This window comes from Oncorhynchus tshawytscha, linkage group LG01 (assembly GCF_018296145.1).
Source record: "Oncorhynchus tshawytscha isolate Ot180627B linkage group LG01, Otsh_v2.0, whole genome shotgun sequence".
Taxonomy (NCBI): Eukaryota; Metazoa; Chordata; class Actinopteri; order Salmoniformes; family Salmonidae; genus Oncorhynchus; species Oncorhynchus tshawytscha.
Genome location: NC_056429.1, coordinates 94,410,430 through 94,437,798, shown reverse-complemented (window position 1 = coordinate 94,437,798; position 27,369 = coordinate 94,410,430). Strand labels below are relative to the sequence as shown.

At 46.4% G+C, this 27,369-nt stretch overlaps 1 protein-coding gene across 1 annotated transcript in view; it reads left to right on the top strand.

The window, feature by feature from the left end:
• The window catches only part of LOC121847439 (neurexin-1-like), a 103,853-nt gene that overhangs the window by 19,965 nt on the left and 56,519 nt on the right, over positions 1–27,369 (top strand). Inside the window, exons 4-5 of the mRNA XM_042328470.1 lie at positions 5,506–5,772; positions 5,930–6,104. Of these exons, the coding sequence (XP_042184404.1) occupies positions 5,506–5,772; positions 5,930–6,104 (442 nt within the window). The remainder of the gene's footprint in view (positions 1–5,505; positions 5,773–5,929; positions 6,105–27,369) is intronic.

Sequence of the window (27,369 nt, the reverse complement as noted above, 5' to 3'; positions counted from 1 at the left end):
TTATAGACTAAATCAGAATCTGTATTCACAAAAAATGTATAGACTAAATCAGAATCTGTATTCACAAAAAATTTATAGATTAAGAGTCAGAATCTGTATTCACAAAAAATGTATAGATTAAGTCAGAATCTGTATTCAAAGCCCTTGGCTATAAATGAAGTCAATACTATAACACATTTATAATGACCACTTCTTCTACCATGTCTTGGCAACTCTCCCTGTTTCTAATGGTGTATAATCACTAAAAGCAACTCTGAGGTGGAGGAAGATAATAGGAAGCTATTGTAGTCTATGCAACTTGGGGAGCCATCTACACTACTGTGTGTCTCAAATGGCACCCTATTCCCTACATAGTCTAGTACTTATGACCAACCCATAGTTTTGGTAAGAAAGTAGTGCACTTTAAAGGGAATGGGTGCCATTTGAGATGCTGACACTACCATTCATTCTCCTTACACTATATAAAAGATGACACACTGGATTACTCTCTGTGGCGTCATCCCAAATGGCATAGAGATCTTTTCAAAAGTAATGCATACTATAGGGGACTGGGTGCCATACAGGACGCAGCTCTTACACTATAGAAAACATACAAAACTCTCTGTCTGTTATTATCTTCTTACGATACTTGGTATTTCATTTCAGATACCTCAACAAAGCATAATAAAATTGTTCGCTTGGTCAATTTTATTCAGGGCAATACGGTACTGTACGATGATGCTTGTCATCAATGTTTGGGGCGGCACGTAGCCTAGTGGTTAGAGTGTTGGGCCAGTAACCGAAAGTGTTTCTAGATCGAATCCCTGAGCTGACAAGGTAAATATCTGTCGTTCTGCCCCTGAACATGGTAGTTAACCCACTGTTCCTAGGCCGTCATTGAAAATAAGAATTTGTTCTTAACTGACTTGCCTAGTTAAAAAAAGGTAAAACAAATGTTTAGTGGACTTTTCTCCCTTCTTAATGGCATTATAGCTTGGTATTTAATGAAGTACTGCTGATCCAGCTTTAGCCTAGCCGCTGGTAAAGAGTAGTGCAATACATAGGAAATAGGGTGCAATTTGGGACGCATTATCTTTAGTCCTCCTGTGAGCTCCTGTTGTGTGTGTGTGTGTGTGTGTGTGTGTGTGTGTGTGTGTGTGTGTGTGTGTGTGTGTGTGTGTGTGTGCGTGCGTGTCCACAACAAAAATATTGGTCCCCACAAGGTCAAATGCTATTTCTATGAGGTTTAGGGTTAAGGTTAGAATTAGGTGTAGGGTTAGGAGCTAGGGTTAGTTTTAGGGTTTGAGTTTTAGGAGCTAGGGTTAGTTTTAGGGTTAGGGTTAGGAGCTAGGGTTGGTTTTAGGGTTAGGGTTAGGAGCTAGGGTTGGTTTTAGGGTTAGGGTTAGGAGCTAGGGTTGGTTTTAGGGTTAGGGTTAGGAGCTAGGGTTGATTGTAGGGTTTAGGAGCTAGGGTTGATTTTAGGGTTAGGTTAGAAAGTATGGTTGGTTTTAGAGTTAGGGTTAGAAGCTAGGGTTAGTTTTAGGGTTAAGGTTAGAAGCTAGGGTTGGTTTTAGGGTTAGGAGCTAGGGTTAGTTTAGGGTTAGGGTTAGGAGCTAGGGTTAGTTTTAGGGTTAGGAGCTAGGGTTGATTTTGGTGTTAGGGTTAGGGTCTAGGGTTAGTTTTAGGGTTAGGGTTAGAAGCCATGGTTGGTTTTAGGGTTAGAGTTAGGAGCTATCAAATCAAATCAAATTTTATTTGTCACATACACATGGTTAGCAGATGTTAATGCGAGTGTAGCGAAATGCTTGTGAGGGTTAGTTTTAGGGTTAGGAGCTTGGGTTAGTTTTAGGGTTAGGGTTAGGAGCAATGGTTAGATTTAGGGTTAATGTTAGGTTTTTGGGTTAAGGTTAGGGTTTGAGGTTAAGGAAAATAGGATTTTTAATGGAACTGAATTGTATGTCCCTACAAGGTTAGCTGCGCAAGACTGTGTGTGTGTGTGTGTGTGTGTGTGTGTGTGTGTGTGTGTGTGTGTGTGTGTGTGTGTGTGTGTGTGTGTGTGTGTGTGTGTAACAGCATAGTGTAGATTTATTGCTAGTAGCCAAATAGTTTGTGAGAGAGAGAGCCTAATGAATTTAGATGGCTGTAGATTGGTAGTGAGAGGCACATCCATCATCAGCAGTATATTTTAATCAGGTTTCCTGCTGAGGCCTTAATTAGCGTTTTTACTGCAACACCTGCATCGTGTACAGCTGTTAGCTCTCATCACTCTCTGTCACTCACTTCTCAAACACTTTCCTACCTACCTCCCTCCCCACAGACCCACATGCTTAGCCACCTCCCTCCTTCCACACAGACCCACATGCTTAGCCATATCCCTCCTTCCACACAGACCCACACATTTAGCCACCTACCTCCCTCCAAACAGACCCACACACTTAGCCACCTACCTCACTCCACACAGACCCACACACTCAGCCACGTCCTTCCCTCCACACAGACCCACACACTCAGCCACCTCCCTAGAGTACCTACCTACATTGCCTACCTACAGTACCAGCGTGTTTTACTGCAACACTTACAAAGTGCACAGATATTTTCTCTCATCACTCTCCATCTCTTACTTATCAAATACATCCAACAACTCCCATCCTCCCTCTCACTCCGACTGACTGACCTACCTACGTAGAATGTCCTGGGGGAACAAGACAGTGGTCTGAAGCTCCTGGGAGAACAAGACAGTGGTCTGAAGCTCCTGGGAGAACAAGACAGTGGTCTGAAGCTCCTGGGAGAACAAGACAGTCGTCTGAAGCTCCTGGGAGAACAAGACAGTGGTCTGAAGTTCCTGGGAGAACAAGACAGTGGTCTGAAGATCCTGGGAGAACAAGACAGTGGTCTGAAGCTCCTGGGAGAACAAGACAGTGGTCTGAAGCTCCTGGGAGAACAAGACAGTGGCCTGAAGCTCCTGGGAGAACAAGACAATGGTCTGAAGCTCCTGGGAGAACAAGACAATGGTCTGAAGCTCCTGGGAGAACAAGACAGTGGTCTGAAGCTCCTGGGGGAACAAGACAGTGTTCTGAAGTTCCTGGGAGAACAAGACAGTGGTCTGAAGCTCCTGGGAGAACAAGACAGTGGTCTGAAGTTCCTGGGAGAACAAGACAGTGGTCTGAAATTCCTGGGAGAACAAGACAGTGGTCTGAAGCTCCTGGGAGAACAAGACAGTGGTCTGAAGTTCCCGGGAGAACAAGACAGTGGTCTGAAGCTCCTGGGAGAACAAGACAATGGTCTGAAGCTCCTGGGAGAACAAGACAGTGGTCTGAAGTTCCTGGGAGAACAAGACAGTGGTCTGTCCTCATTTGTACCAAACATAGCTAACTCCCTGAGTGTTCATGTCATTACACAGCACAGTGCTATACAGTAAAGCTAATTGAAAACTAAATAAATGTACCTTTTTACAAAACTATCCACAAAGGTCAATAATATACACTGCTCAAAAAATAAAGGGAACACTAAAATAACACATCCTAGATCTGAATGAATGAAATATTCTTATTAAATACTTTTTTCTTTACATAGTTGAATGTGCTGACAACAAAATCACACAAAAATGATCAATGGAAATCAAATTTATCAACCCATGGAGGTCTGGATTTGGAGTCACACTCAAAATTAAAGTGTAAAACCACACTACAGGCTGATCCAACTTTGATGTAATGTCCTTAAAACAAGTCAAAATGAGGCTCAGTAGTATGTGTGGCCTCCACGTGCCTGTATGACCTCCCTACAACACCTGGGCTTGCTCCTGATGAGGTGGCGGATGGTCTCCTGAGGGATCTCCTCCCAGACCTGGACTAAAGCATCCGCCAACTCCTGGACAGTCTGTGGTGCAACGTGGCGTTGGTGGATGGAGCGAGACATGAAGTCCCAGATGTGCTCAATTGGATTCAGGTCTGGGGAATGCGCAGGCCAGTCCATAGCATCAATGCCTTCCTCTTGCAGGAACTGCTGACACACTCCAGCTACATGAGGTCTGAGGATCTCATCTCGGTACCTAATGGCAGTCAGGCTACCTCTGGCGAGCACATGGAGGGCTGTGCGGCCCCCCAAAGAAATGCCACCCCACACCATGACTGACCCACCGCCAAACCGGTCATGCTGGAGGATGTTGCAGGCAGCAGAACGTTCTCCACGGCGTCTCCAGACTCTGTCACGTCTGTCACGTGCTCAGTGTGAACCTGCTTTCATCTGTGAAGAGCACAGGGCGCCAGTGGCAATCTTGGTGTTCTCTGGCAAATGTCAAACGTCCTGCACGGTGTTGGGGTGTAAGCACAACCCCCATGTGTGGACGTCGGGCCCTCATACCACCCTCATGGAGTCTGTTTCTGACCGTTTGAGCAGAAACATGCACATTTGTGGCCTGCTGGAGGTCATTTTGCAGGGCTCTGGCAGTGCTCCTCCTTGCACAAAGGCAGAGGTAGCGGTCCTGCTGCTGGGTTGTTGCCCTCCTACGGCCTCCTCCACGTCTCCTGATGTACTGGCCTGTCTCCTGGTAGTGCTTCCGTGCTCTGGACACTACGCTGACAGACACAGCAAACCTTCTTGCCACAGCTCGCATTGATGTGCCATCCTTGATGAGCTGCACTACCTGAGCCACTTGTGTGGGTTGTAGACTCCGTCTCATGCTACCACTAGAGTGAAAGCACCGCCAGCATTCAAAAGTGACCAAAACATCAGCCAGGAAGCATAGGAACTGAGAAGTGGTCTGTGGTACCACCTGCAGAACCACTCCTTTATTGGGGGTGTCTTGCTAATTGCCTATAATTTCCACCTGTTGTCTATTTCATTTGCACAACAGCATGTGACATTTATTGTCAATCAGTGTTGCTTCCTAAGTGGACAGTTTGATTTCACAGAAGTGTGATTGACTTGGAGTTACATTGTGGTGTTTAAGTGTTCCCTTTATTTTTTGAGCAGTGTATGATTACTGAAGATAAAAATTCTTAAATTCACATTTTTTATATTGATTACTGAATACATATATTGTTGTAGGTTCCTTTAAAAAGTCAGTGTAGTGAAATTGCATTTCAATTATATTCAAATGATGCCCTTTTCAAAAGCTCTGGAAAATATACCATCTTTTAAAGGTTGAGGCTACAATAGTTTATTCTGATACAAGTCTCGATTTATCTCAAGTTAAAGTTTGCATCAAAAGTGGAAATGACATATGCTTTTCTCAAAGCGTTTTTACTTCTCCAAGTGATTCGGTTCTGCAAAAATAATTCTGACTGACACACACATACACTTCCAAACATGGGGTGCATACAAATTAGAACGCTTTAAAGTGCACTACCTTTGGCCAGTAGTGCACTATTTAAGGAATATTGCACCATTTCTGGTCATACACTTCCAAAGACGGCCTGTGTTCTAAATGGCACCCTATTTATTAAATATACTATAGTGCACTACTTTTGGCCAGATGGATGAACTTTTTCTCCCTTCCCTTCCCCTTTCCTCCCTCCATCAACCTAGGTCGTGTACAAAAACAACGACGTGCGACTCGAGCTGTCCAGGATGGCCAAACTGGGTGATGCCAAGATGAAGGTTCATGGCATCGTTGCTTTCAAATGTGAGAACGTGGCAACCCTTGACCCCATCACCTTCGAGACCCCCGAGTCCTACATAACTCTCAACAAATGGAACGCCAAGAAGACAGGCTCCATCTCCTTTGACTTCCGTACCACAGAGCCCAGCGGGCTTCTCCTCTTCAGCCACGGCAAGCCCAAACAGGCCCCCAAGGTGATTACAATATTATTTTATTAAATACTTTTACATTTGTTGCTTGTTTTATGATATTATATTCATCCTGATTTCTTTCTTTATCTTCTTCACTTTTTTACCGTGTGTTGGGATTTTAAATGCTCTTTAAATAAAGTTTGATTTAATTGAATTCAAGGATTCCAAGAGCCCCCTGACATTGAAGGTGGACTTCTTTGCCATCGAGATGCTGGACGGACACCTGTATTTACTGCTGGATATGGGGTCCGGGACCACCAAGACCAGGGCCGTCAACAAGAAGGTCAACGATGGGGAGTGGTACCACGTAGACTTCCAACGGGACGGACGATCAGGTAATGATATTTTATTTTGTTGCCATTGGTGTTATGGATTTTGGAGGGGGCCATAGTGTCTTGAATTTAGTCTTTAATCATTCTAAGGATATCCTGTTCAAATCAAATCAAATTTTATTGGTCACATACACATGGTTAGCAGATGTTAATGCGAGTGTAGCGAAATGCTGTGCTTCTAACAAGCAATGTAACAATTTGACAACAACTACCTTATACACGCAAGTGTAAAGGGATGACTACAAATAAGTACATATAAATATATGGACAGGCGATGGCCGTGTGGCATAGGCAAGATGCAGTAGATGGTATAGAGTACAGTGTATACATATGAGATGATTAATGTAGGGTATGTAAACATTGAAGGTGTTGAAGGTGACTGGTGATACATTTATTACATCTAATTATGAATTATTAAAATACAGGAGATTTGAGTCTGTATGTTGGCAGCAGCCACTCATTGTTAGTGATGATGGCCTTGAGATAGAAGCTGATTTTCAGTCTCTCAGTCCCAGCTTTGATGCACCTGTACTGACCTTGCCTTCTTGATGATAGCGGGGTGAACAGGCAGTGGCTCGGGTTGTTGTTATCCTTGATTATCTGTTTGGCCTTCTTGTGACATCGGGTGATGTTGGTGTCCTGGAGGGCAGGTAGCTTCACCCGGCGATGCGTTGTGCAGACCGCACTACCCTCTGGAGAGGCTTACGGTTGTGGGTGGAGCAGTTGCCGTACCAGTCGGTGATAAAGCCCGAAGGTATGCTCTCGATTGTGCATCTGTACAAGTTTGTGAGTGTTTTTGGTGACAAGCCAGATTTCTTCAGCCTCCTGAAGTTGAAGAGGTGCTGTTGTGCCTTCTTCACCACGCTGCCTGTGTGGGTGGTCCATTTCAGTTTGTCTGTGATATGTACGCCGAGGAACTTAAAACTTTTCACCTTCTCCACTCGCGTCGATGTGGATAGGGGGGTGCTCCCTCTGCTGTTTCTTGAAGTCCACGATCATCTTCTTTGTTTTGTTTGACGTTGAGTGTGAGCTTATTTTCCTGACACCATACTCCGAGAGCCCTCATCTTCTCCCTGTAGGCCGTCTCGTCATTGTTGGTAATAAAGCCTAAAACTGGAGTGTTGTCTGCAAACTTGATAATTGAGTTGGAGGCGTGCATGGCCACACAGTCATGGGGGAACAGGGAGTACAGGAGAGGGCTGAGAACGCACCCTTGAGGGGCCCCAGTGTTGAGGATCAGCGAGGTGGAGATGTTGTTTCCTATCCGGCCCGTCAGAAAGTCCAGGACCAAGTTGCACAGGGCGAGGTCAAGAGTTTGGAGGGTACTATGGTGTTAAATGCTGAGCTGTAGTTGATGAACAGCATTCGTACATAGGTATTCCTCTTGTCCAGATGGGTTAGGGCAGTATGCAGTGTGATTGTGATTGCGTCATCTGTGGACCTATTGGGGCGGTAAAGCAAATTGGAGTGGGTCTAGGGTATTGGGTAGTGTGGAGATGATATGATCCTTGACTAGTCTCTCAAAGCACTTCATGATGACAGAAGTGAGTGCTACAGGGCGATAGTCGTTTAGCTCAGTTACCTTAGCTTTCTTGGGAACAGGAACAATTGTGGCCCTCTTGAAGCATGTGGGTACAGCAGACTGGAATAGAGATTGGTTGAATATGTCCATAAACACACCAGTCAGCTGGTCTGTACACGCTCCGAGGACCCGGCTAGGGATGCCGTCTTGCGAGTGTTAACACTTTGTGGATAGTCCACAGGTTTTGGTAGCGGGCCATGTCAGTGTCAGTGTCACTGTATTGTCCCCAAAGTGAGCAAAGAAGTTATTTAATTTGTCTGGGAGCAAGACATCGTTGTCCGCGACGGGGCTGGTTTTCATTTAGTAATCCGTGATTGACTGTAGACCCTGCCACATACGTCTCGTGTTTAGCCATTGAATTGCGACTCTACTTTGTCTCCATACTGACGCTTAGCTTGTTTCATTGCCTTGCGGATGGAATAGCTACACTGTTTGTATTCGGTGCTGCCATCAGTCCACGGTTTCTGGTTAGGGATGGTTTTAATAGTCACAGTGGGTATAACATCACCGATGCATCACCGATGCACTAATAAACTCGCGCACTGAATCTGCGTATACATCAATGTTGTTGGCTGAGTCTATCTGGAACATATCCCAGTATGTGTGATCGTAGCAATCTTGAAGCATGGAATCCGATTGGTCGGACCAGCATTGAACAGACCTGAGCACGGGCGTTTGCTGTTTAATTTTCTGTCTATAGGCTGGGAGAAACAAAATGGAGTCCTGGTCAGATTTACCAAAAGGAGGGCAGGGGAGGGATTTTTATGCGTTACGGAAGTTGGAGTAGCAATGATCCATAATGCTGCCAGCTCGAGTCGAGGCATTCGATATGCTGATGAAGTTTAGGGTGCCTTGTTTTCAGATTAGCTTTGTTAAAATCCCCAGCTACAATAAATGCAGCCTCAGGATGTATGGTTTCCAGTTTACATAGAGTCCAGTGAAGTTCTTTCAGGGCCATTGAGGTGTCTGCTTAGGGGGATATACACGGCTGTGATTATAATCAAAGATAATTATCTTGGTAGATAATGTGGTCGGCATTTGATTGTAAGGAATTCTAGGTCACGTGAACAAAATGACTGGAGTTCCTGTATGTTATGATCACACCACGTCTCGTTAATCATAAGGCATACACACCCGCCCTTCTTCTTACAAGAGAGATGTTTGTTTCTGTCTGCGCAATGCGTGAAGAAACCGGGTGGCTGTACCGACTCTGATAAGATGTCCCGAGTGAGCCATGTTTCAATGAAACAGAGAAGGTTACAATCTCTGATATCTCTCTGGAAGGCAACCTTTGTCTACCTTGTTGTCAAGAGACTGGACATTGGTGAGTAGTATACCCGGGAGCGGTGAGCGATGTGGCCGTCTACGGAGCCTGATCAGAAGACCTCTCCATCTGCCCCTTCTGCGGCGCTGTTGTTTTGAATCGCCTACTGAGATCTGATCCATTGTCCTGGGTGGTGGTCGCAACAGAGGATCCGCTTCGTGAAAGTCGTATTCCTGGCCGTAATGTTGGTAAGTTGACGTTGCTATTATATCCAATAGTTCTTCCCGGCTATATGTAATAAGACTTAACATTTCCTGGGGTAACAATGTAAGAAATTATTCAAAAAAAAAAAAAATACTGCATAGTTTTCTAAGAATGCAAAGCGAGGCTACCATCTCTGTCGGCGCCATCTTGCATCGGTTCCCTTTTCCACTGCATGATAGTAGTGATGAATAAATGAAGGATACATACCCTCAAACAGTCTCTACATAACCATGCTAGTTAGGAAATCCCAGTCCTCTCTCCCACTGTGTCGTCAGTGCCTTTCAGAACACCCGGTATTAGACGCACACACGCACACGCACATGCACACGCACACACTCACACACACACACGCACAGTCACGCACACACAGCCCCTCTGAGCCCCCAGTAAAACAGCTCTGTGGTCCCTGTTGATTTGCTTGTCTAAGCAGCAATTTGTTAGCGTGTGTTCTCAGCCAAGGCCCTGGCAATATCACGGTGCAAATTAGTTACGCCCCCTGACCACGTTTACTGCTCCTTCTCCACGAGTGGAAATTACATTAACTGTTTCAGTACTCCATGAAGCCACACAGAGCAGGGCCACACATACACACAAACACACATTCACACATGCATGGACGTACGCACACACACACACACACACACACACACACACACACACACACACACACACACACACACACACACACACACACACACACACACACACACACACACACACACACACACACACACACACACACACACACACACTCACACTTAACAGTGATACAAAAATATAGAACTGACCTCATTGAAACATTAAGTAAGACCATTCACTTCCTGTATTAACAGTGTTTTGGTGCTTAAAAGTGATTTTGATTGTGTTTCTCTGGGTTTAGGGCTGGTAGAGCAATATTTGATTGTGTGCATATATGGGAAAATTGCATGTAAGTCTGTAATATAAAAAAATAGCACTCATATAACATTTCAAAACAATGACTCTTGCTGAATTCCATACCAATTCCTTCCCCTTTCACCCCTCAGCCCCCTATTTACTCATTGACTCACCCCTCAGCCCTCTATTTACTCATTCACTCGCCCCTCAGCCCTCTATTTACTCATTGACTCACCCCTCATGGAGTAAACAATAAACAAGTCAATAACACAGTAGACTTTTTTTTTGTTTAAAAAAAAGTCTATATACATTGTGTGCAAAAGGCATGAGGAGGTAATAATTACAATTTAGCAGATTAACACTGGAGTGATAAATGATCAGATGGTCAAGTGCAGGTAGAGATAATGGTGTGGAAAAGAGCAGAAAAGTAAATAAATAAAAACAGTATGGGGATGAGGTAGGTAAATTGTGTGGGCTATTTACCGATGGACTATGTACAGCTGCAGCGATCGGTTAGCTGCTCAGATAGCAGATGCTTAAAGTTGGTGAGGAAGATAAAAGTCTCCAACTTCAATGAGTTTTGCAGTTCGTTCCAGTCACAGGCAGCAGAGAACTGGAAGGAAAGGCGGCCGAATGAGGTGTTGGCTTTAGGAATGATCAGTGAGATACACCTGCTGGAGCACGTGCAGTGGGTCTGGCGACGAATATGTAGCGAGGGCCAGCCGAGTAGAGCATACAGGTCGCAGTGGTGGGTGGTATAAAGTGCTTTAGTAACAGAGCGGATGGCACTGTGATAAACTGCATCCAGTTTGCTGAGTAGAGTATTGGAAGCCATTTTGTAGATGACATCGCCGAATTCGAGGATCGGTAGGATAGTCAGTTTTACTAGGGTAAGTTTGGCGGCGTGAGTGAAGGAGGCTTTGTTGCGAAATAGAAAGCCGATTAAAATTGAAACATTTGTAGAACACATGATACCGCTGTTCCTTCTCTCTCTATCCTATATTCTCATTTCCCCCTGTGTCAGTAGAAGGTCAGGGCTACTTAAACAGTGGGACCAGCTACAGTACCATCACAGCTGTGGCCTTGTTCATGTTACTGACTAGCCCAGCACCAAGAGGTGAGGAGGGGAGACGAGCGGATGGGCGGGGAGTGAAGAGGAGAGGAGGAGTTGAGAGGAGAGGGGGAAAGGAGAGAAGAGGAGATAGGAGGGGAGAGGACAGTAGAATCACTGAAGCTGGAGACTCATATCTCCCTCACTAGCTTTAAGCACCAGCTGTCAGACCAACTCACAGATCACTGCACCTGTACATAGCCCATCTGTAAATAGCCCATCCAACTACCTCATCCCAATACTGTATTTATTTATTTATCTTGCTCCTTTGCACCCCAGTATCTCTACTTACACATTCATCTTCTGCACATCTATTCACTCCAGTGTTTAATTGTTATATTGTAATTACTTCGCCATGGCCTATTTATTGTCTTACCTCCCTTATCTTACCTCATTTTCACACACTGTATATATACTTTTTCTACTGTATTATTGACTGTATGTTTGTTTATTCCATGTGTAACTCTGTGTTGTTGTATGTGTCGAACTGCTTTGCTTTATCTTGGCTAGGTCGCAGTTGTAAATGAGAACTTGTTCTCAACTGCCCTACCTGGATAAATAAAGGTGATTTTTTTTTAAGAGTAGTGTAGAGGAGAGGAGAGAAGAGGGGAAAGGGGAGATGAGGAAAGGGGAGGTGAGGAAAGGGGAGGAGCGAGCGGGGAAAAAATGATTGTCAAACAAATAGTTTGACAGCTGTGAATTCATGTGTTTAGGAGTATGAGCACTGACCCACAAACACATTTCCCTATACCCTAGACACCCATCTGAACGACCCAGATACTAAGGAGAAGTCCCTATCTGTTTTATGGCCCTGCTGTAAGCGGCCTGTATGCAGCAAAAATGTGGTCAGAGACCTTCTAGAGCAGCACCGCCCCCTCAAGATTCTGAGCCTGCCTGGCAGGGTTGGTCCTGCAAAGCCAGAGCCCCCTGATGGGAGATCATAATGTACAAGGAAATTATCAAAGCTGCTACTATGGGGGACCATGTGTGTGTTTCAGGGTCTCAGCGGAAGGGGGTATATCTGACCTCCATCACCTAGGTCGTGACAATGGTTAATCAAATTTCCCAATTTCTGCCCATTTTTTTGCTCAGTCTTGCAGGCCTTCTCATACAGCTGCAACTGTATATGCATTCATAATCAAGACCTTTCTTGAGATGGGCTCTGGGATGGTGCAACTGTTGAGAATATGATTCTATGGTTGTTGTCGGGGAAAGGGGTTGTGTGTGTGTGTGTGTGTGTGTGTGTGTGTGTGTGTGTGTGTGTGTGTGTGTGTGTGTGTGTCACAACTGTTGCAAGGGAATGAAAGATGTTAGGGACAATATAGGATGAATCACAATAATTGTTTGCTGAAATAATAATTGCTTGCCATAATGTAATTTTGGTAATGGCGAGACTGATTTGAGGTGAAAAGCCTTTGCATAAACTGCCAACATTACGACAAGTATTAATATCTTATTTTGGAAAATGAGATAAACAGGATTTAAAAAAAATAATATATATATATATATATATATATATATATATATATATATATATATATATATATATATATATATTGTAATGGCTATATATAATACAAATCGAGGTGAGGGCGATGGAAAAGCATTTGGCTGTTGATCTGCTTCTATTCTGTGGGTGGCACAGTGTCTTTCGAAGAATGGGTCCCGGTCTCTCTGGGGCCATGGGATCCGGGGGGTCGGGGCAGTCTGCAAGGGCATTGGGATGACAACCCAACTCGGCATGAGGAGGGGTTTTATTGGGTGGAATAGTGGGGACCAATTGGAGGTTTACTTAGTAGCAATGCAAATATGAAGGTAAAGCTATATAGACAGTAAATCATCATGTTTTAATGGTACGTTTCCAAACATATAATAATCATTTGATAATTAGAATTGAAACTTGAGTCTCATTATGGTAAGAGGTGAAATAAGTATAGCCAGTTGTAATTGTAATGGCTTAGCAGATAATTTTTTTAATTTTTTAATTTTTTATTTCACCTTTATTTAACCAGGTAGGCAAGTTGAGAACAAGTTCTCATTTACAATTGCGACCTGGCCAAGATAAAGCAAAGCAGTTCGACAGATACAACGACACAGAGTTACACATGGAGTAAAACAAACATACAGTCAATAATACAGTATAAACAAGTCTATATACGATGTGAGCAAATGAGGTGAGAAGGGAGGTAAAGGCAAAAAAGGCCATGGTGGCAAAGTAAATATAATATAGCAAGTAAAACACTGGAATGGTAGTTTTGCAATGGAAGAATGTGCAAAGTAGAAATAAAAATAATGGGGTGCAAAGGAGCAAAATAAATAAATAAATTAAATACAGTTGGGAAAGAGGTAGTTGTTTGGGCTAAATTATAGTTGGGCTATGTACGGTGCAGTAATCTGTGAGCTGCTCTGACAGTTGGTGCTTAAAGCTAGTGAGGGAGATAAGTGTTTCCAGTTTCAGAGATTTTTGTAGTTCGTTCCAGTCATTGGCAGCAGGGAACTGGAAGGATAGGCGGCCAAAGAAAGAATTGGTTTTAGGGGTGACTAGAGAGATATACCTGCTGGAGTGTGTGCTACAGGTGGGAGATGCTATGGTGACCAGCGAGCTGAGATAAGGGGGGACTTTACCTAGCAGGGTCTTGTAGATGACATGGAGCCAGTGGGTTTGGCGACGAGTATGAAGCGAGGGCCAGCCAACGAGAGCGTACAGGTCGCAATGGTGGGTAGTATAAGGGGCTTTGGTGACAAAACGGATTGCACTGTGATAGACTGCATCCAATTTGTTGAGTAGGGTATTGGAGGCTATTTTGTAAATGACATCGCCAAAGTCCAGGATTGGTAGGATGGTCAGTTTTACAAGGGTATGTTTGGCAGCATGAGTGAAGAATGCTTTGCTGCGAAATAGGAACCCTAGATTTAACTTTGGATTGGAGATGTTTGATATGGGTCTGGAAGGAGAGTTTACAGTCTAACCAGACACCTAAGTATTTGTAGTTGTCCACGTATTCTAAGTCAGAGCCGTCCAGAGTAGTGATGTTGGACAGGCGGGTAGGTGCAGGTAGCGATCGGTTGAAGAGCATGCATTTAGTTTTACTTGTATTTAAGAGCAATTGGAGGCCACGGAAGGAGAGTTGTATGGCATTGAAGCTTGCCTGGAGGGTTGTTAACACAGTGTCCAAAGAAGGGCCAGAAGTATACAGAATGGTGTCGTCTGTGTAGAGGTGGATCAGAGACTCACCAGCAGCAAGAGCGACCTCATTGATGTATACAGAGAAGAGAGTCGGTCCAAGAATTGAAACCTGTGGCACCCCCATAGAGACTGCCAGAGGTCCGGACAGCAGACCCTCCGATTTGACACACTGAACTCTATCAGAGAAGTAGTTGGTGAACCAGGCGAGGCAATCATTTGAGAAACCAAGGCTGTCGAGTCTGCCGATGAGGATGTGGTGATTAACAGAGTCAAAAGACTTGGCCAGATCAATGAATATGGCTGCACAGTAATGTTTCTTATCGATGGTGGTTAAGATATCGTTTAGGACCTTGAGCGTGGCTGAGGTGCACCCATGACCAGCTCTGAAACCAGATTGCATAGCAGAGATGGTATGGTGAGATTCGAAATGGTCGGTAATCTGTTTGTTGACTTGGCTTTCGAAGACCTTAGAAAGGCATGGTAGGATAAATATAGGTCTGTAGCAGTTTGGTTCAAGAGTGTCCCCCCCTTTGAAGAGGGGGATGACCGCAGCTGCTTTCCAATCTTTGGGAATCTCAGACGACACGAAAGAGAGGTTGAACAGGCTAGTAATAGGGGTGGCAACAATTTCGGCAGATAATTTTAAAAAGAAAGGGTCCAGATTGTCTAGCCCGGCTGATTTGTAGGGGTCCAGATTTTGCAGCTTTTTCAGAACATCAGCTGAACGGATTTGGGAGAAGGAGAAATGGGGAAGGCTTGATAAGGCTTGATAAGGCTTAATAAGAAAAGACTATCAGTATTTACCTGGCCAAAAGAGAAGGAATATAATATCTACTGCTTACATATTCAACAATTTTTATCACGTTCGTTGAAAGGAGTTGACCAAGGCGCAGCGTGAGTAGAGTTCCACATATTTTAATAAACTGAAACTCACCAAAAACAAAACAATAAATCACAAACGAAACGTGAAGCTACTGGTGTGGACTCAGGCAACTAAATGTAGACAAGATCCCACAAACACAAATGAGGAAATGGCTACCTCAATATGATCCCCAATCATTGACAACGATAAACAGCTGCCTCTGATTGGAAACCATATCAGGCCAACATAGAAATACAATATCACCTAGATGACCCACCCAAGTCACTATCACGCCCCAACCAACACAGAGAAAAAACAGCTTACTATGGTCAGGGCGTGACAATTTTAGATGAGGTTTTATGGAAAAAGGGCTTGGGGGGCGATATATACAGTTGAGGTCAGAAGTTTACATACACCTAGGTTGGAGTTATTAAAACTCGTTTTTCAACCACTCCACAAATGTCTTGTTAATAAACTATAGTTTTGGCAAGTTGGTTAGGACATCTACTTTGTGCATGACACAAGTCATTTTGCCAACAATTGTTTACAGACAGATTATTTCACTTATAATTCACTGTATCACAATTCCGGTGGGTCAGAAGTTTACAGATATTAAGTTCACTGTGCCTTTAAACAGCTTGGAAAATTCCAGAATGTGATGTCATGGCTTCAGAAGCTTCTGATTGGCTAATTAACATAATCTTTGACAATTAGATGTGTACCTGTGGATGTATTTCAAGGCCTACCTTCAAACGCAGCGCCTCTTTGCTTGACATCATGGGAAAAACAAAAGAAATCATCCAAGACATCAGGAAAACTCTTGTAGACCTCCACAAGTCTGGTTCATCATTGGGAGCAATTTCCAAACGGCTCAAGGTACTACGTTCATCTGTACATACAATAGTACGCATGTAGAAACACCATGGGACGACGCAGCCGTCATACCGCTCAGAACGGAGACGCGTTCTTTCTCCTAGAGATGAACGTACTTTGGTGCGAAAAGTGCAAATCAATCCCAGAACAACAGCCAAAGACCTTGTGAAGATGCTGGAGGAAACTGGTACAAAAGTATCTACAGTATATCCACAGTAAAACGAGTCCTATATCAACATGACCTGAAAGGCCGCACAGCAGGGAAGAAGCCACTGCTCCAAAACCACCATAAAAAAATGCCAGACTACGGTTTACAACAGCACATGGGGACAAAGATCATACTTTTTGGAGAAATGTCCTCTGGTCTGATGAAACAATATAGAACTGTTTGGCCATAATGACCACTTCTCTGGATTAAAATCAAATAAACACATTTCAGCCACACAATCATTATTTTGTGTGAACCAGAAGCAACAGCAATTATTTGACTCCTTGAAATGGACCTAAACCAATACTGTTGAAGTATGGCAAGACAGGAGACCAAAGCCGCCGGATGTATCATGTTATCAACATTATATTTGCTATCCAATTATCCCTCTAATTAGCAGTATATTGCATCCCTCCCTCCCTCCCTCCCTCCCTCCCTCCCTCCCTCCCTCCCTCCCTCCCCCTCCCTCCCTCCCTCCCTCCCCTCCCTCCCTCCCTCCCTCCCTCCCTCCCTCCCTCGCTTGCTGTCTTGATCTCTCTCTCTTGCTCTCTCTCCCTCTCTCTTTCCCTCCCTCTCTCTTTCCCTCCCTACCTTTTTTTCTACTGTCTCTCCTCAAGTCTGGGTCGTTGTTCATTGAGAAACTCAAGAGGAGAGGAGAGGGGAGGGGAGGGGAGGGGAGAGGAGAGGAGAGACACACAGACACACAGACACAGAGACACACAGACACACAGACACACAGACACAGAGACACACATACACACAGACACACAGACACACAGAGACACAGAGACACAGAGACACAGAGACACAGAGAGTAGAAGAAGGAGGGAGCGAGCAGAGAGAGGAGAGGAGATGAGAGACACAGAGACACACAGACACACAGACACACAGACACAGAGACACAGAGACACAGAGACAGAGAGACAGAGAGTAGAAGAAGGAGGGAGCGAGCAGAGAGTGGAGAGGAGATGAGAGACACACAGACACACAGACACACAGACACACCGACACACCGACACACAGACACAGAGACACAGAGACAGAGAGTAGAAGAAGGAGGGAGCGAGCAGAGAGAGGAGAGGAGATGAGAGACACACAGACACACAGACACACAGACACAGAGACACAGAGACAGAGAGTAGAAGAAGGAGGGAGCGAGCAGAGAGAGGAGAGGAGATGAGAGACACACAGACACACAGACACACAGACACAGAGACACAGAGACAGAGAGTAGAAGAAGGAGGGAGCGAGCAGAGAGAGGAGTGGAGATGAGAGACACAGAGACACACAGACACACAGACACACAGACACACCGACACACAGACACAGAGACACAGAGACAGAGAGTAGAAGGAGGGAGCGAGCAGAGAGAGGAGAGGAGATGAGAGACACAGAGACACACAGACACACAGACACACAGACACACAGACACAGAGACACAGAGACAGAGAGTAGAAGAAGGAGGGAGCGAGCAGAGAGAGGAGAGGAGATGAGAGACACAGAGAAACACAGACACACAGACACACAGACACAGAGACACAGAGACACAGAGACAGAGAGTAGAAGAAGGAGGGAGCGAGCAGAGAGAGGAGAGGAGATGAGAGACACACAGACACACAGACACACAGACACAGAGACACAGAGACAGAGAGTAGAAGAAGGAGGGAGCGAGCAGAGAGAGGAGTGGAGATGAGAGACACACAGACACACAGACACACAGACACAGAGACACAGAGACAGAGAGAGAAGAAGAAGGAGGGAGCGAGCAGAGAGAGGAGAGGAGATGAGAGACACACAGACACACAGACACACAGACACAGAGACACAGAGACAGAGAGTAGAAGAAGGAGGGAGCGAGCAGAGAGAGGAGAGGAGATGAGAGACACACAGACACACAGACACACAGACACAGAGACACAGAGACAGAGAGTAGAAGAAGGAGGGAGCGAGCAGAGAGAGGAGTGGAGATGAGAGACACAGAGACACACAGACACACAGACACACAGACACACCGACACACAGACACAGAGACACAGAGACAGAGAGTAGAAGAAGGAGGGAGCGAGCAGAGAGAGGAGTGGAGATGAGAGACACAGAGACACACAGACACACAGACACACAGACACACAGACACACAGACACAGAGACACAGAGACAGAGAGTAGAAGAAGGAGGGAGCGAGCAGAGAGAGGAGAGGAGATGAGAGACACAGAGACACACAGACACACAGACACACAGACACACAGACACAGAGACACAGAGACAGAGAGTAGAAGGAGGGAGCGAGCAGAGAGAGGAGTGGAGATGAGAGACACAGAGACACACAGACACACAGACACACAGACACACAGACACAGAGACAGAGAGTAGAAGAAGGAGGGAGCGAGCAGAGAGAGGAGTGGAGATGAGAGACACAGAGACACACAGACACAGAGACACAGAGACACAGACACAGAGAGTAGAAGAAGGAGGGAGCGAGCAGAGAGAGGAGTGGAGATGAGAGACACAGAGACACACAGACACACAGACACAGAGTAGAAGAAGGAGGGAGCGAGCAGAGACAGGAGAGGAGATGAGAGACACACAGACACACAGACACAGAGACAGAGAGTAGAAGAAGGAGGGAGCGAGCAGAGAGAGGAGTGGAGATGAGAGACACACAGACACACAGACACAGAGACACACAGACACAGACACAGAGAGTAGAAGAAGGAGGGAGCGAGCAGAGAGAGGAGAGGAGATCAGAGACACAGAGACACAGAGACAGAGAGTAGAAGAAGGAGGGAGCGAGCAGAGACAGGAGAGTAGAGCAGAGAGAGGAGTTTAGAGCAGAGAGAGGAGAGGAGATGAGAGACACAGAGACACAGACACAGAGAGTAGAAGAAGGAGGGAGCGAGCAGAGAGAGGAGAGTAGAGCAGAGAGAGGAGTTTAGAGCAGAGAGAGGAGAGGAGATGAGAGACACAGAGACACACAGACAGAGAGACAGAGAGTAGAAGAAGGAGGGAGCGAGCAGAGAGAGGAGTTGAGAGGAGAGGAGAGCAGAGAGAGGAGTTTAGAGCAGAGAGAGGAGTTTAGAGCAGAGAGAGGAGAGTAGAGCAGAGAGAGGAGTTTAGAGCAGAGAGAGGAGTTTAGAGCAGAGAGAGGAGAGTAGAGCAGAGAGAGGAGTTTAGAGCAGAGAGAGGAGAGTAGAGCAGAGAGAGGAGTTTAGAGCAGAGAGAGGAGAGGAGGATAGGGAAGGAAGGAATTGCAGCGTTCACATATAAACATAACACTTTGAAAAGTGATGATTTTCGCCTCATGTAAACCCATTTAAGCATCCAGGATTTTCATGTAAATGCCAAAAACGCATTTACATAAAGTTTCCCTGTGTTAGATATTTAAAACGGAAAATAGAAAAAGCCCGTTCAAACATGGAAAGTGTTGGTCCCATGTATTATGGGCAGAAATATAAGACCCCAGAAATGTTTCATATTTCTCTCAAATGTTGAGCACACATTTTTTATATTCCTGTTATTGAGCATTTCTCCTTTGCCTAGATAATCCATCCCCCTGACAGGTGTTGTCACGATCGTCGTAAGCATACTCGGACCAAAGCGCAGTGCCATATGGGTTCCACATGTTTATTCAACGAAACGCAAAAAAACAATAAAGAATAAATGAAATGTGACATTCTGGAGTGCTGACAAGCAACAACACAAAACAAGATCCCACAAAAAAACATTGGGGAAATGGCTGCCTAAATATTATCCCCAATCAGAGACAACACTAAACAGCAGCCTCTGATTGGGAACCATACCAGGCCAACATAGAAATATAACATCCTAGATTACCCACCCTAGTCACAACCCGACCTAACCAAAATAGAGAATAAAAAGGTGCGGACTCCGGACGCAAAACCTGACTCTATAGGGGAGGGTCCGGGTGGGCATCTAGCGTCGGTGGCAGCTCCTGTGCGGGGCGAAGTACCCACTGCGCTCGCAGATCTGCCAGCATCGGTGGCGGCTCTGGTGTGGGACGAAGAACCCGCTCATTCCGCGGATCCAGCATCGGTGGCGGCTCTGGTACGGGACTCTGCCCCCGCCCAGACCATGGGTCCGGCTATGGAGCTGAGTTGGCCGCCGTGCCTGGACTGAACACCGGTGCAGAGGAAGGCTCCTGCCATGGAGCGGGACTGGATAACGTGCCTAGACTGGGCATCGGTGCAGAGGGAGTCTCCTGCCATGGAGCGGGACTGGATGGCGTGCCTGGACTGGGCACCGGCACAGAGGAAGTCTCTGGCCATGGAGCTGGACTGGACACCGCACCCGGACTGAGTACTGGCGAAGAGGGAGGCTCCTGCCGTGGAGCGGGACTGGATACCGTGCCTAGACTGGGTATTGGCGCAGAGGAAGGCTCCTGCCCTGGAGCTGGAAGCTCTGGACAGTGAACCATCGCAGGAGGTTCCAGACCGTGGACCGTTGCAGCAGGTTCCGGACCGTGGACCGTCGCAGGAGGTTCCGGACCGTGGACCGTCGCAGGAGGTTCTGGACTGTGGACCATCGCAGGAGGTTCCGGACTGTGGACCATCGCAAGAGGTTCCGGACCGTGGACCGTCGCAGGAGGTTCCGGACCGTGGACCGTCGCAGGAGGTTCTGGACTGTGGACCGTCGCAGGAGGTTCCGGACTGTGTACCGTCGCAGGAGGTTCCGGACTGTGTACCGTTGCAGGAGGTTCCGGACCGTGTACCGTCGCAGGAGGTTCCGGACTGTGTACCGTCGCAGGAGGTTCCGGACTGTGGACTGTCGCAGGAGGTTCCGGACCGTGGACCGTCGCAGGAGGTCCCGGACCGTGGATCGTCGCAGGAGGTTCCGGACTGTGTACCGTCGCAGGAGGTTCCGGACTGTGGACCATCGCAGGAGGTTCCGGACTGTGTACCGTCGCAGGAGGTTCCCGACTGTGGACCGTCGCAGGAGGTTCCCGACTGTGGACCGTCGCAGGAGGTTCCGGACTGTGTACCGTCGCAGGAGGTTCCGGACTGTGGACCGTCGCAGGAGGTCCTGGACCGTGGACCGTCGCAGGAGGTCCCGGACCGTGGACCGTCGCAGGAGGTCCCGGACCGTGGACCGTCGCAGGAGGTTCCGGACTGTGTACCGTCGCAGGAGGTTCCGGACTGTGTACCGTCGCAGGAGGTTCCGGACTGTGTACCGTCGCAGGAGGTTCCCGAATGTGGACCGTCGCAGGAGGTTCCGGACTGTGGACCGTCGCAGGAGGTTCCGGCCTGTGGACCGTCGCAGGAGGTTCCGGACTGTGGACCGTCGCCGGAAGCTCTGGACTGTGAACCGTCGCCGGAAGCTCTGGACTGTGAACCGTCGCCGGAAGCTCTGAACTGGGGACCGTCGCCGGAAGCTCTGGACTGGGGACCGTTGCCGGAAGCTCTGGACTTGGGATGCGCACTGGAGGCCGATTGCGTGGAGCCAGAACAGATGGCACCGGACTGGGAAGGTGCACTGGAGGTCTGGTTCATAGAGCCGTCACAAATGGTCCCGGACAGTTGCGGGGAGTTGGCACAGGACGTACAGGGCTGTGGAGGCGTACCGGAGACCTGGTGCATGGAGCCGGCACAGTTTTTACCAGACTGCTAGCACGCTCTTCAGGACGAGTACGGAGAGCTGACTGAGGTGGCATCAAACAGATAATACGCTCCTTAGGGTGAATGTTGTGCATAATACACCAACACAACAACTCTCTCATTTCTCTCTCCCCCAATTTCTCCATCAACTCACTGATGGTCTCTGACTCTCTCCGTTCACTCTCCTCCAATTTCTCCCTCTTCTCCCAAACTGGCTCTGGTTCACTCCCTGGCTACGCCGACCACCCCGTGTGCCACCCCCCAAAAAATTTGGACTGTCTTTTCGGCTTTCTATGTGGCCGCGAACCCCGGCATCGTCGCTGTCCACCCTTCTCTATTGCGTCTGCTTCCAAGGAAGGCTTTCGTCTCCTCCTTGATCTCCTCCCAAGCCCAGGATACCTTCTCCTCCTCCTCGCTGCTTGGTCCTGTTGTGGTGGGATCTTCTGTTACGATCGTCGTAAGCATACTCGGACCAAAGCGCAGTGCGATATGGGTCCCACATGTTTATTCAATGAAACGCAAAACAAACAATAAAGAATAAACTAAATGTGACGTTCTGGAGTGCTCACAGGCAACAACACAAAAACAAGATACCACAAAAAACAGTGGGGAAATGGCTGCCTAAATATGATCCCCAATCAGAGACAGCGCTAAACAGCTGCCTCGGATTGGTAACCATACCAAGCCAACATAGAAATAAAACAACCTACATTACCCACCCTAGTCACAGTCACACCCGACCTAACCAGAATAGAGAATAAAAGGGCTCTCTATGGTCAGGGCGTGACAGGTGGGGCATATCAATAAGCTGATACATGGCATGATCATTACTAAGTCCACTCTAAAATGTGCTGTTTTGTCACACAACACGATGCCACATTTGTCTCAAGTTTTGAGGGTGCAATTTGCATGCCGGCTTCGGTAATGTCCACCAGAGCTGTTGCCAGAGAATTGAATGTTAATTTCTCCACCATAAGGTGCCTTCGACATTGTTTTAGAGAACTTGAGGTTAATGTTCCTGAAACATCACAAATATCATGAGACATATCCCCAATGTTTCTGTTTATGGAGTAAACAAGGATGCCAGTTGGATGTAGTATTTTATAATCTCCTGTTATTGCTATGTGCTAGTCAAGCCTCCCTAAAGTTTACCCAGTTTCCGGTTTCAAACACACTCAGACACTCCTTAGAACATAGTCGACATGAAAGCAATGCACACCACAACACACCTGCACACAATGCACGATAACACAACACACCTCAACACACCACAACACACCTGCACACAATGCACGATAACACAACACACCTCAACACAACACACCTCAACACACCACAACACACCTGCACACAATGCACGATAACACAACACACCTCAACACAACACACCTCAACACACCACAACACACCTGCACACAATGCACGATAACACAACACACCTCAACACAACACACCTCAACACACCACAACACACCTGCACACAATGCACGATAACACAACACACCTCAACACAACACACCTCAACATACCACAACACACTTCAACACACCACAACACACCTGCACACAATGCACGATAACACAACACACCTCAACACACCACAACACACTTCAACACACCACAATGCACCTCAACGCACCTCAACACACCACAACACACCTGCACACAATGCACGATAACACAACACACCTCAACACAACACACCTCAACACACCACAACACACCTGCACACAATGCACGATAACACAACACACCTCAACACAACACACCTCAACACACCACAACACACCTGCACACAATGCACGATAACACAACACACCTCAACACAACACACCTCAACATACCACAACACACTTCAACACACCACAACACACCTGCACACAATGCACGATAACACAACACACCTCAACACACCACAACACACTTCAACACACCACAATGCACCTCAACGCACCTCAACACACCACAACACACCTCAACACAACAATCCACAGCACAAAACACCCACACCACATCATAACCAAAACACACCACACCAAAACACACCACACCACACATCAACCAAAACACACCACACCACACCACCTCAACACAATACACCCACAACCAAAACACACCACACTAAAACACATCACAATACACCACACCTCAACCAAAACACACCACAACACACCTCAACACACTACACCACACCACAACACACCACACCAGAAAACACCACAACACACCTTAACACATCACAACAGACCACAACACAACAGCAACACTCGGGCCAAGTCCTTCTTTCAGGGTTGTATGTAATGTGGCTGGTCAATCGGTGGCAAAGGTTGTTCACCTGTCTATGAACCACTTGAATCAAAAACAGAGTCTATAGTGTCTGAAACTAGAGTCAAAATATGATGAAAAAAATATATGGTGTTAAAGTATGTAAAATATACTGTGTCCATAAAATGTGTATAGATTCAGAACTCTGGTGAAACATCACGGTTAAACATCTATGGCAAATAGAAAACTGGATGGTGTTCAGAGATAGATGGGAGGCGTTGAGGGTAGCTGAAGTATGGGACTAAAAACAAACAAAAGATAACTATTGTAAAATATACTGTGTCTGTAAAATGCATATAGTATAAGCTGGAATTCGAAGCCTAAGTCTTGTAGTCCATTAGTTTACTCTAACTAGAGGAGGGATGGTAGGGTTAGCGGAAATAATAAAGGAAAACCTTTTTTTTTAAATGTTTGTGGTAGATCAGCTTTAATATTGATATAGATTGTAGCTTGTATAGATTGTAGCTTACAGTGGCTTGTAAAAGTATTCACCCCCTTGGCATTTTTCATATTTTGTTGCCGTACAACCTGGAATTAAAATAGATTTTTGTGGGGTTTGTATCACTTGATTTACACAACATGCCTAACACTTTGAAGATACAAAATATGTTTTATTGTGAAATAAGCAAGAAATAAGACAAAAAAACGAAACTTGAGCGTGCATAACAAATCACCACCACAATGTCAATACTTTGTAGAGACACCTTTTGCAGCAATTACAGCCACAAGTCTCTTGGGGTATGTCTCTATAAGCTTGGCACATCTAGCCACTGGGATTTTTGCCCATTATTCAAGGCAAAACTGATCCAGCTCCTTCTGGTTGGATGGGTTCCGCTGGTGTACAGTAATCTTGAAGTCATACCACAGATTCTCAATTGGATTGAGGTCTGGGCTTTGACTAGGCCTTTCCAACATGTTTACATGTTTCACCTTAAGCAACTTTAGCAGTATGCTTAGGGTCATTGTCCTGCTGGAAGGTGAACCTCCGTCCCAGTCTAAAATCTCTGGAAGACTGAAGCAGTTTTCCCTGAATACTTTCCCTGCATTTAGCGCCATCCATCATTCCTTCAATTCTGACCGGTTTCCCCAGTGCCTGCCGATGAAAAACTTCCCCACAGCATGATGCTGCCACCACCATGCTTCACTGTGGGGATGGTGTTCTCTGGGTGATGAGAGGTGTTGGGTTTGCGCCAGACATTTTCCTTGATGGCCAAAAAGCTCAATTTTAGACTCATCTGACCAGAGTACCTTCTTCCATATGTTTGGGGACTCTCCCACATGCCTTTTGGCGAACACCAAACATGTTTGCTTATTTTTTTCCTTTAAGCAATAGCTTTTTTTCTGGCCACTCTTCCATAAGGCCCAGCTCTGTGGAGTGTACTGCTTAAAGTGGTCTCTACCTTTATTTATCTAGGCAAGTCAGTTAAGAACCAATTCTTATTTTCCATTGTTGAAGTGGCTAGTGATTTCAAGTCTATGTATGGGGGACACCAGCCTCTAATGTGCTAGTGATTACTATTTAACAGTCTGATGGCCTTGAGACAGAAGCTGTTTTTCAATCTCTCAGCCGCAGCTTTGATGCACTTGTACTGACCTCACCTTCTGGATGATAGCGGGATGAACAGGCAGTGGCTCGGGGGGTTGTGGTCCTTGATGATCTTTTTGGCCTTCCTGTGACATCGGGTGTCCTGGAGGCAGGTAGTTTCCCCCTGGTGATGCGTTGGGCAGACCGCACTACCCTCTGGAGAGCCCTGCGGTTGCGGGCGGTGCCGTTGCCATACATTGAGGTCATACAGCCGGACAGGATGGTCTCAAATGTGCAACTGTAAAAGTGTGTGAGGATTTTAGGTTCCAAAACAAATTTCTTCAGCCTCCTGAGGTTGAAGAGGCGCTGTTGCACATTTTTTACCACACTGTCTGTGTGGGTGGATCATTGCAGTTTGTCAGTGATGTGTACGCCGAGGAACTTGAAGCTTTCCACCTTCTCCACTGTGGTCCCATCAATGTGGATAGGGGTGGTGCTCCCTCTGCTGTTTGCTGAAGTCCACAATCAGCTCCGTTGTTTTGTTGACATTGGGTGAGAGGTTATTTTCCTGGTACCACACTCCCACCACACTCTCGTCATTGTTGGTAATCAGGCCTAATACTGTTGTGTCGTCTGCAAACTTGATGATTAAGTTGGAGGCGTGCGTGGCCACGCAGACATGGGTGGACAGGGAGTACAGGATGGGGCTGGGAGTACACTTGTGGGGCACCAGTGTTGAGAATCAGCGAAGTGGAGGTGTTGTTTCCGACCTTCACTATCTGGGGGCGGCCCGTCAGAAAGTCCAGGACCCAGTTGCACAGGGCGGCGTTCACAGGGCCTCAAGCTTAATGATGAGCTTGGAGGGTACTATGGTGTTGAATGCTGTGCTATAGCCAATGAACATCATGCTTACATAGGTATTATTCTTGTCCAGATGGGATAGGGCAGTGTGCAGTGCGATGGAGATTGCATCGTCTGATGATCTATTGGGGTGGTAAGCAAATTGAAGTGGGTCTAGGGTGTCAGGTAAGGTAGAGGTGATATGGTCCATGACTAGTCATTTAGTTCAGTTACCTTTGCTTTCTTGGGTACAGGAACAATGGTGGACATCTTGAAGCATGTGGGGACAGCAGCCTGGGATAGTGAGCTATTGAATATGTCCGTAAACACTTCAGCCAGCTGGTCTCCACATGCTCTGAGGACGCGACTAGGGATACCATCTGGGCCAGCAGCCTTGCGAGGGTTAACATGCTGAAATGGCTTACTCACGTCGGCCATGGAGAAGGAGGGCCCACAGTCCTTGGTAGCAGGCCTTGTCAGTGGCACAGTGTTATCCTCAAAGCAGGAGAAGAAGGTGTTTAGCTTGTCCGGACTCGAGACGCCAGTGTCCGCAATGTGAATGGATTTCCCTTTGTAGTCCGTGATTGTCTGTAGATCCTGCCACATACGTCTCCTGTCTGAGCCATTGGAATGCGACTCCACTTAGTCTCTATACTTACGTTTTACCTGTTTGATTGCCTTATGGAGAGAATAACTACACTGTGGGTACAACATATCCTGTACACTTCCTGATAAACTCAGT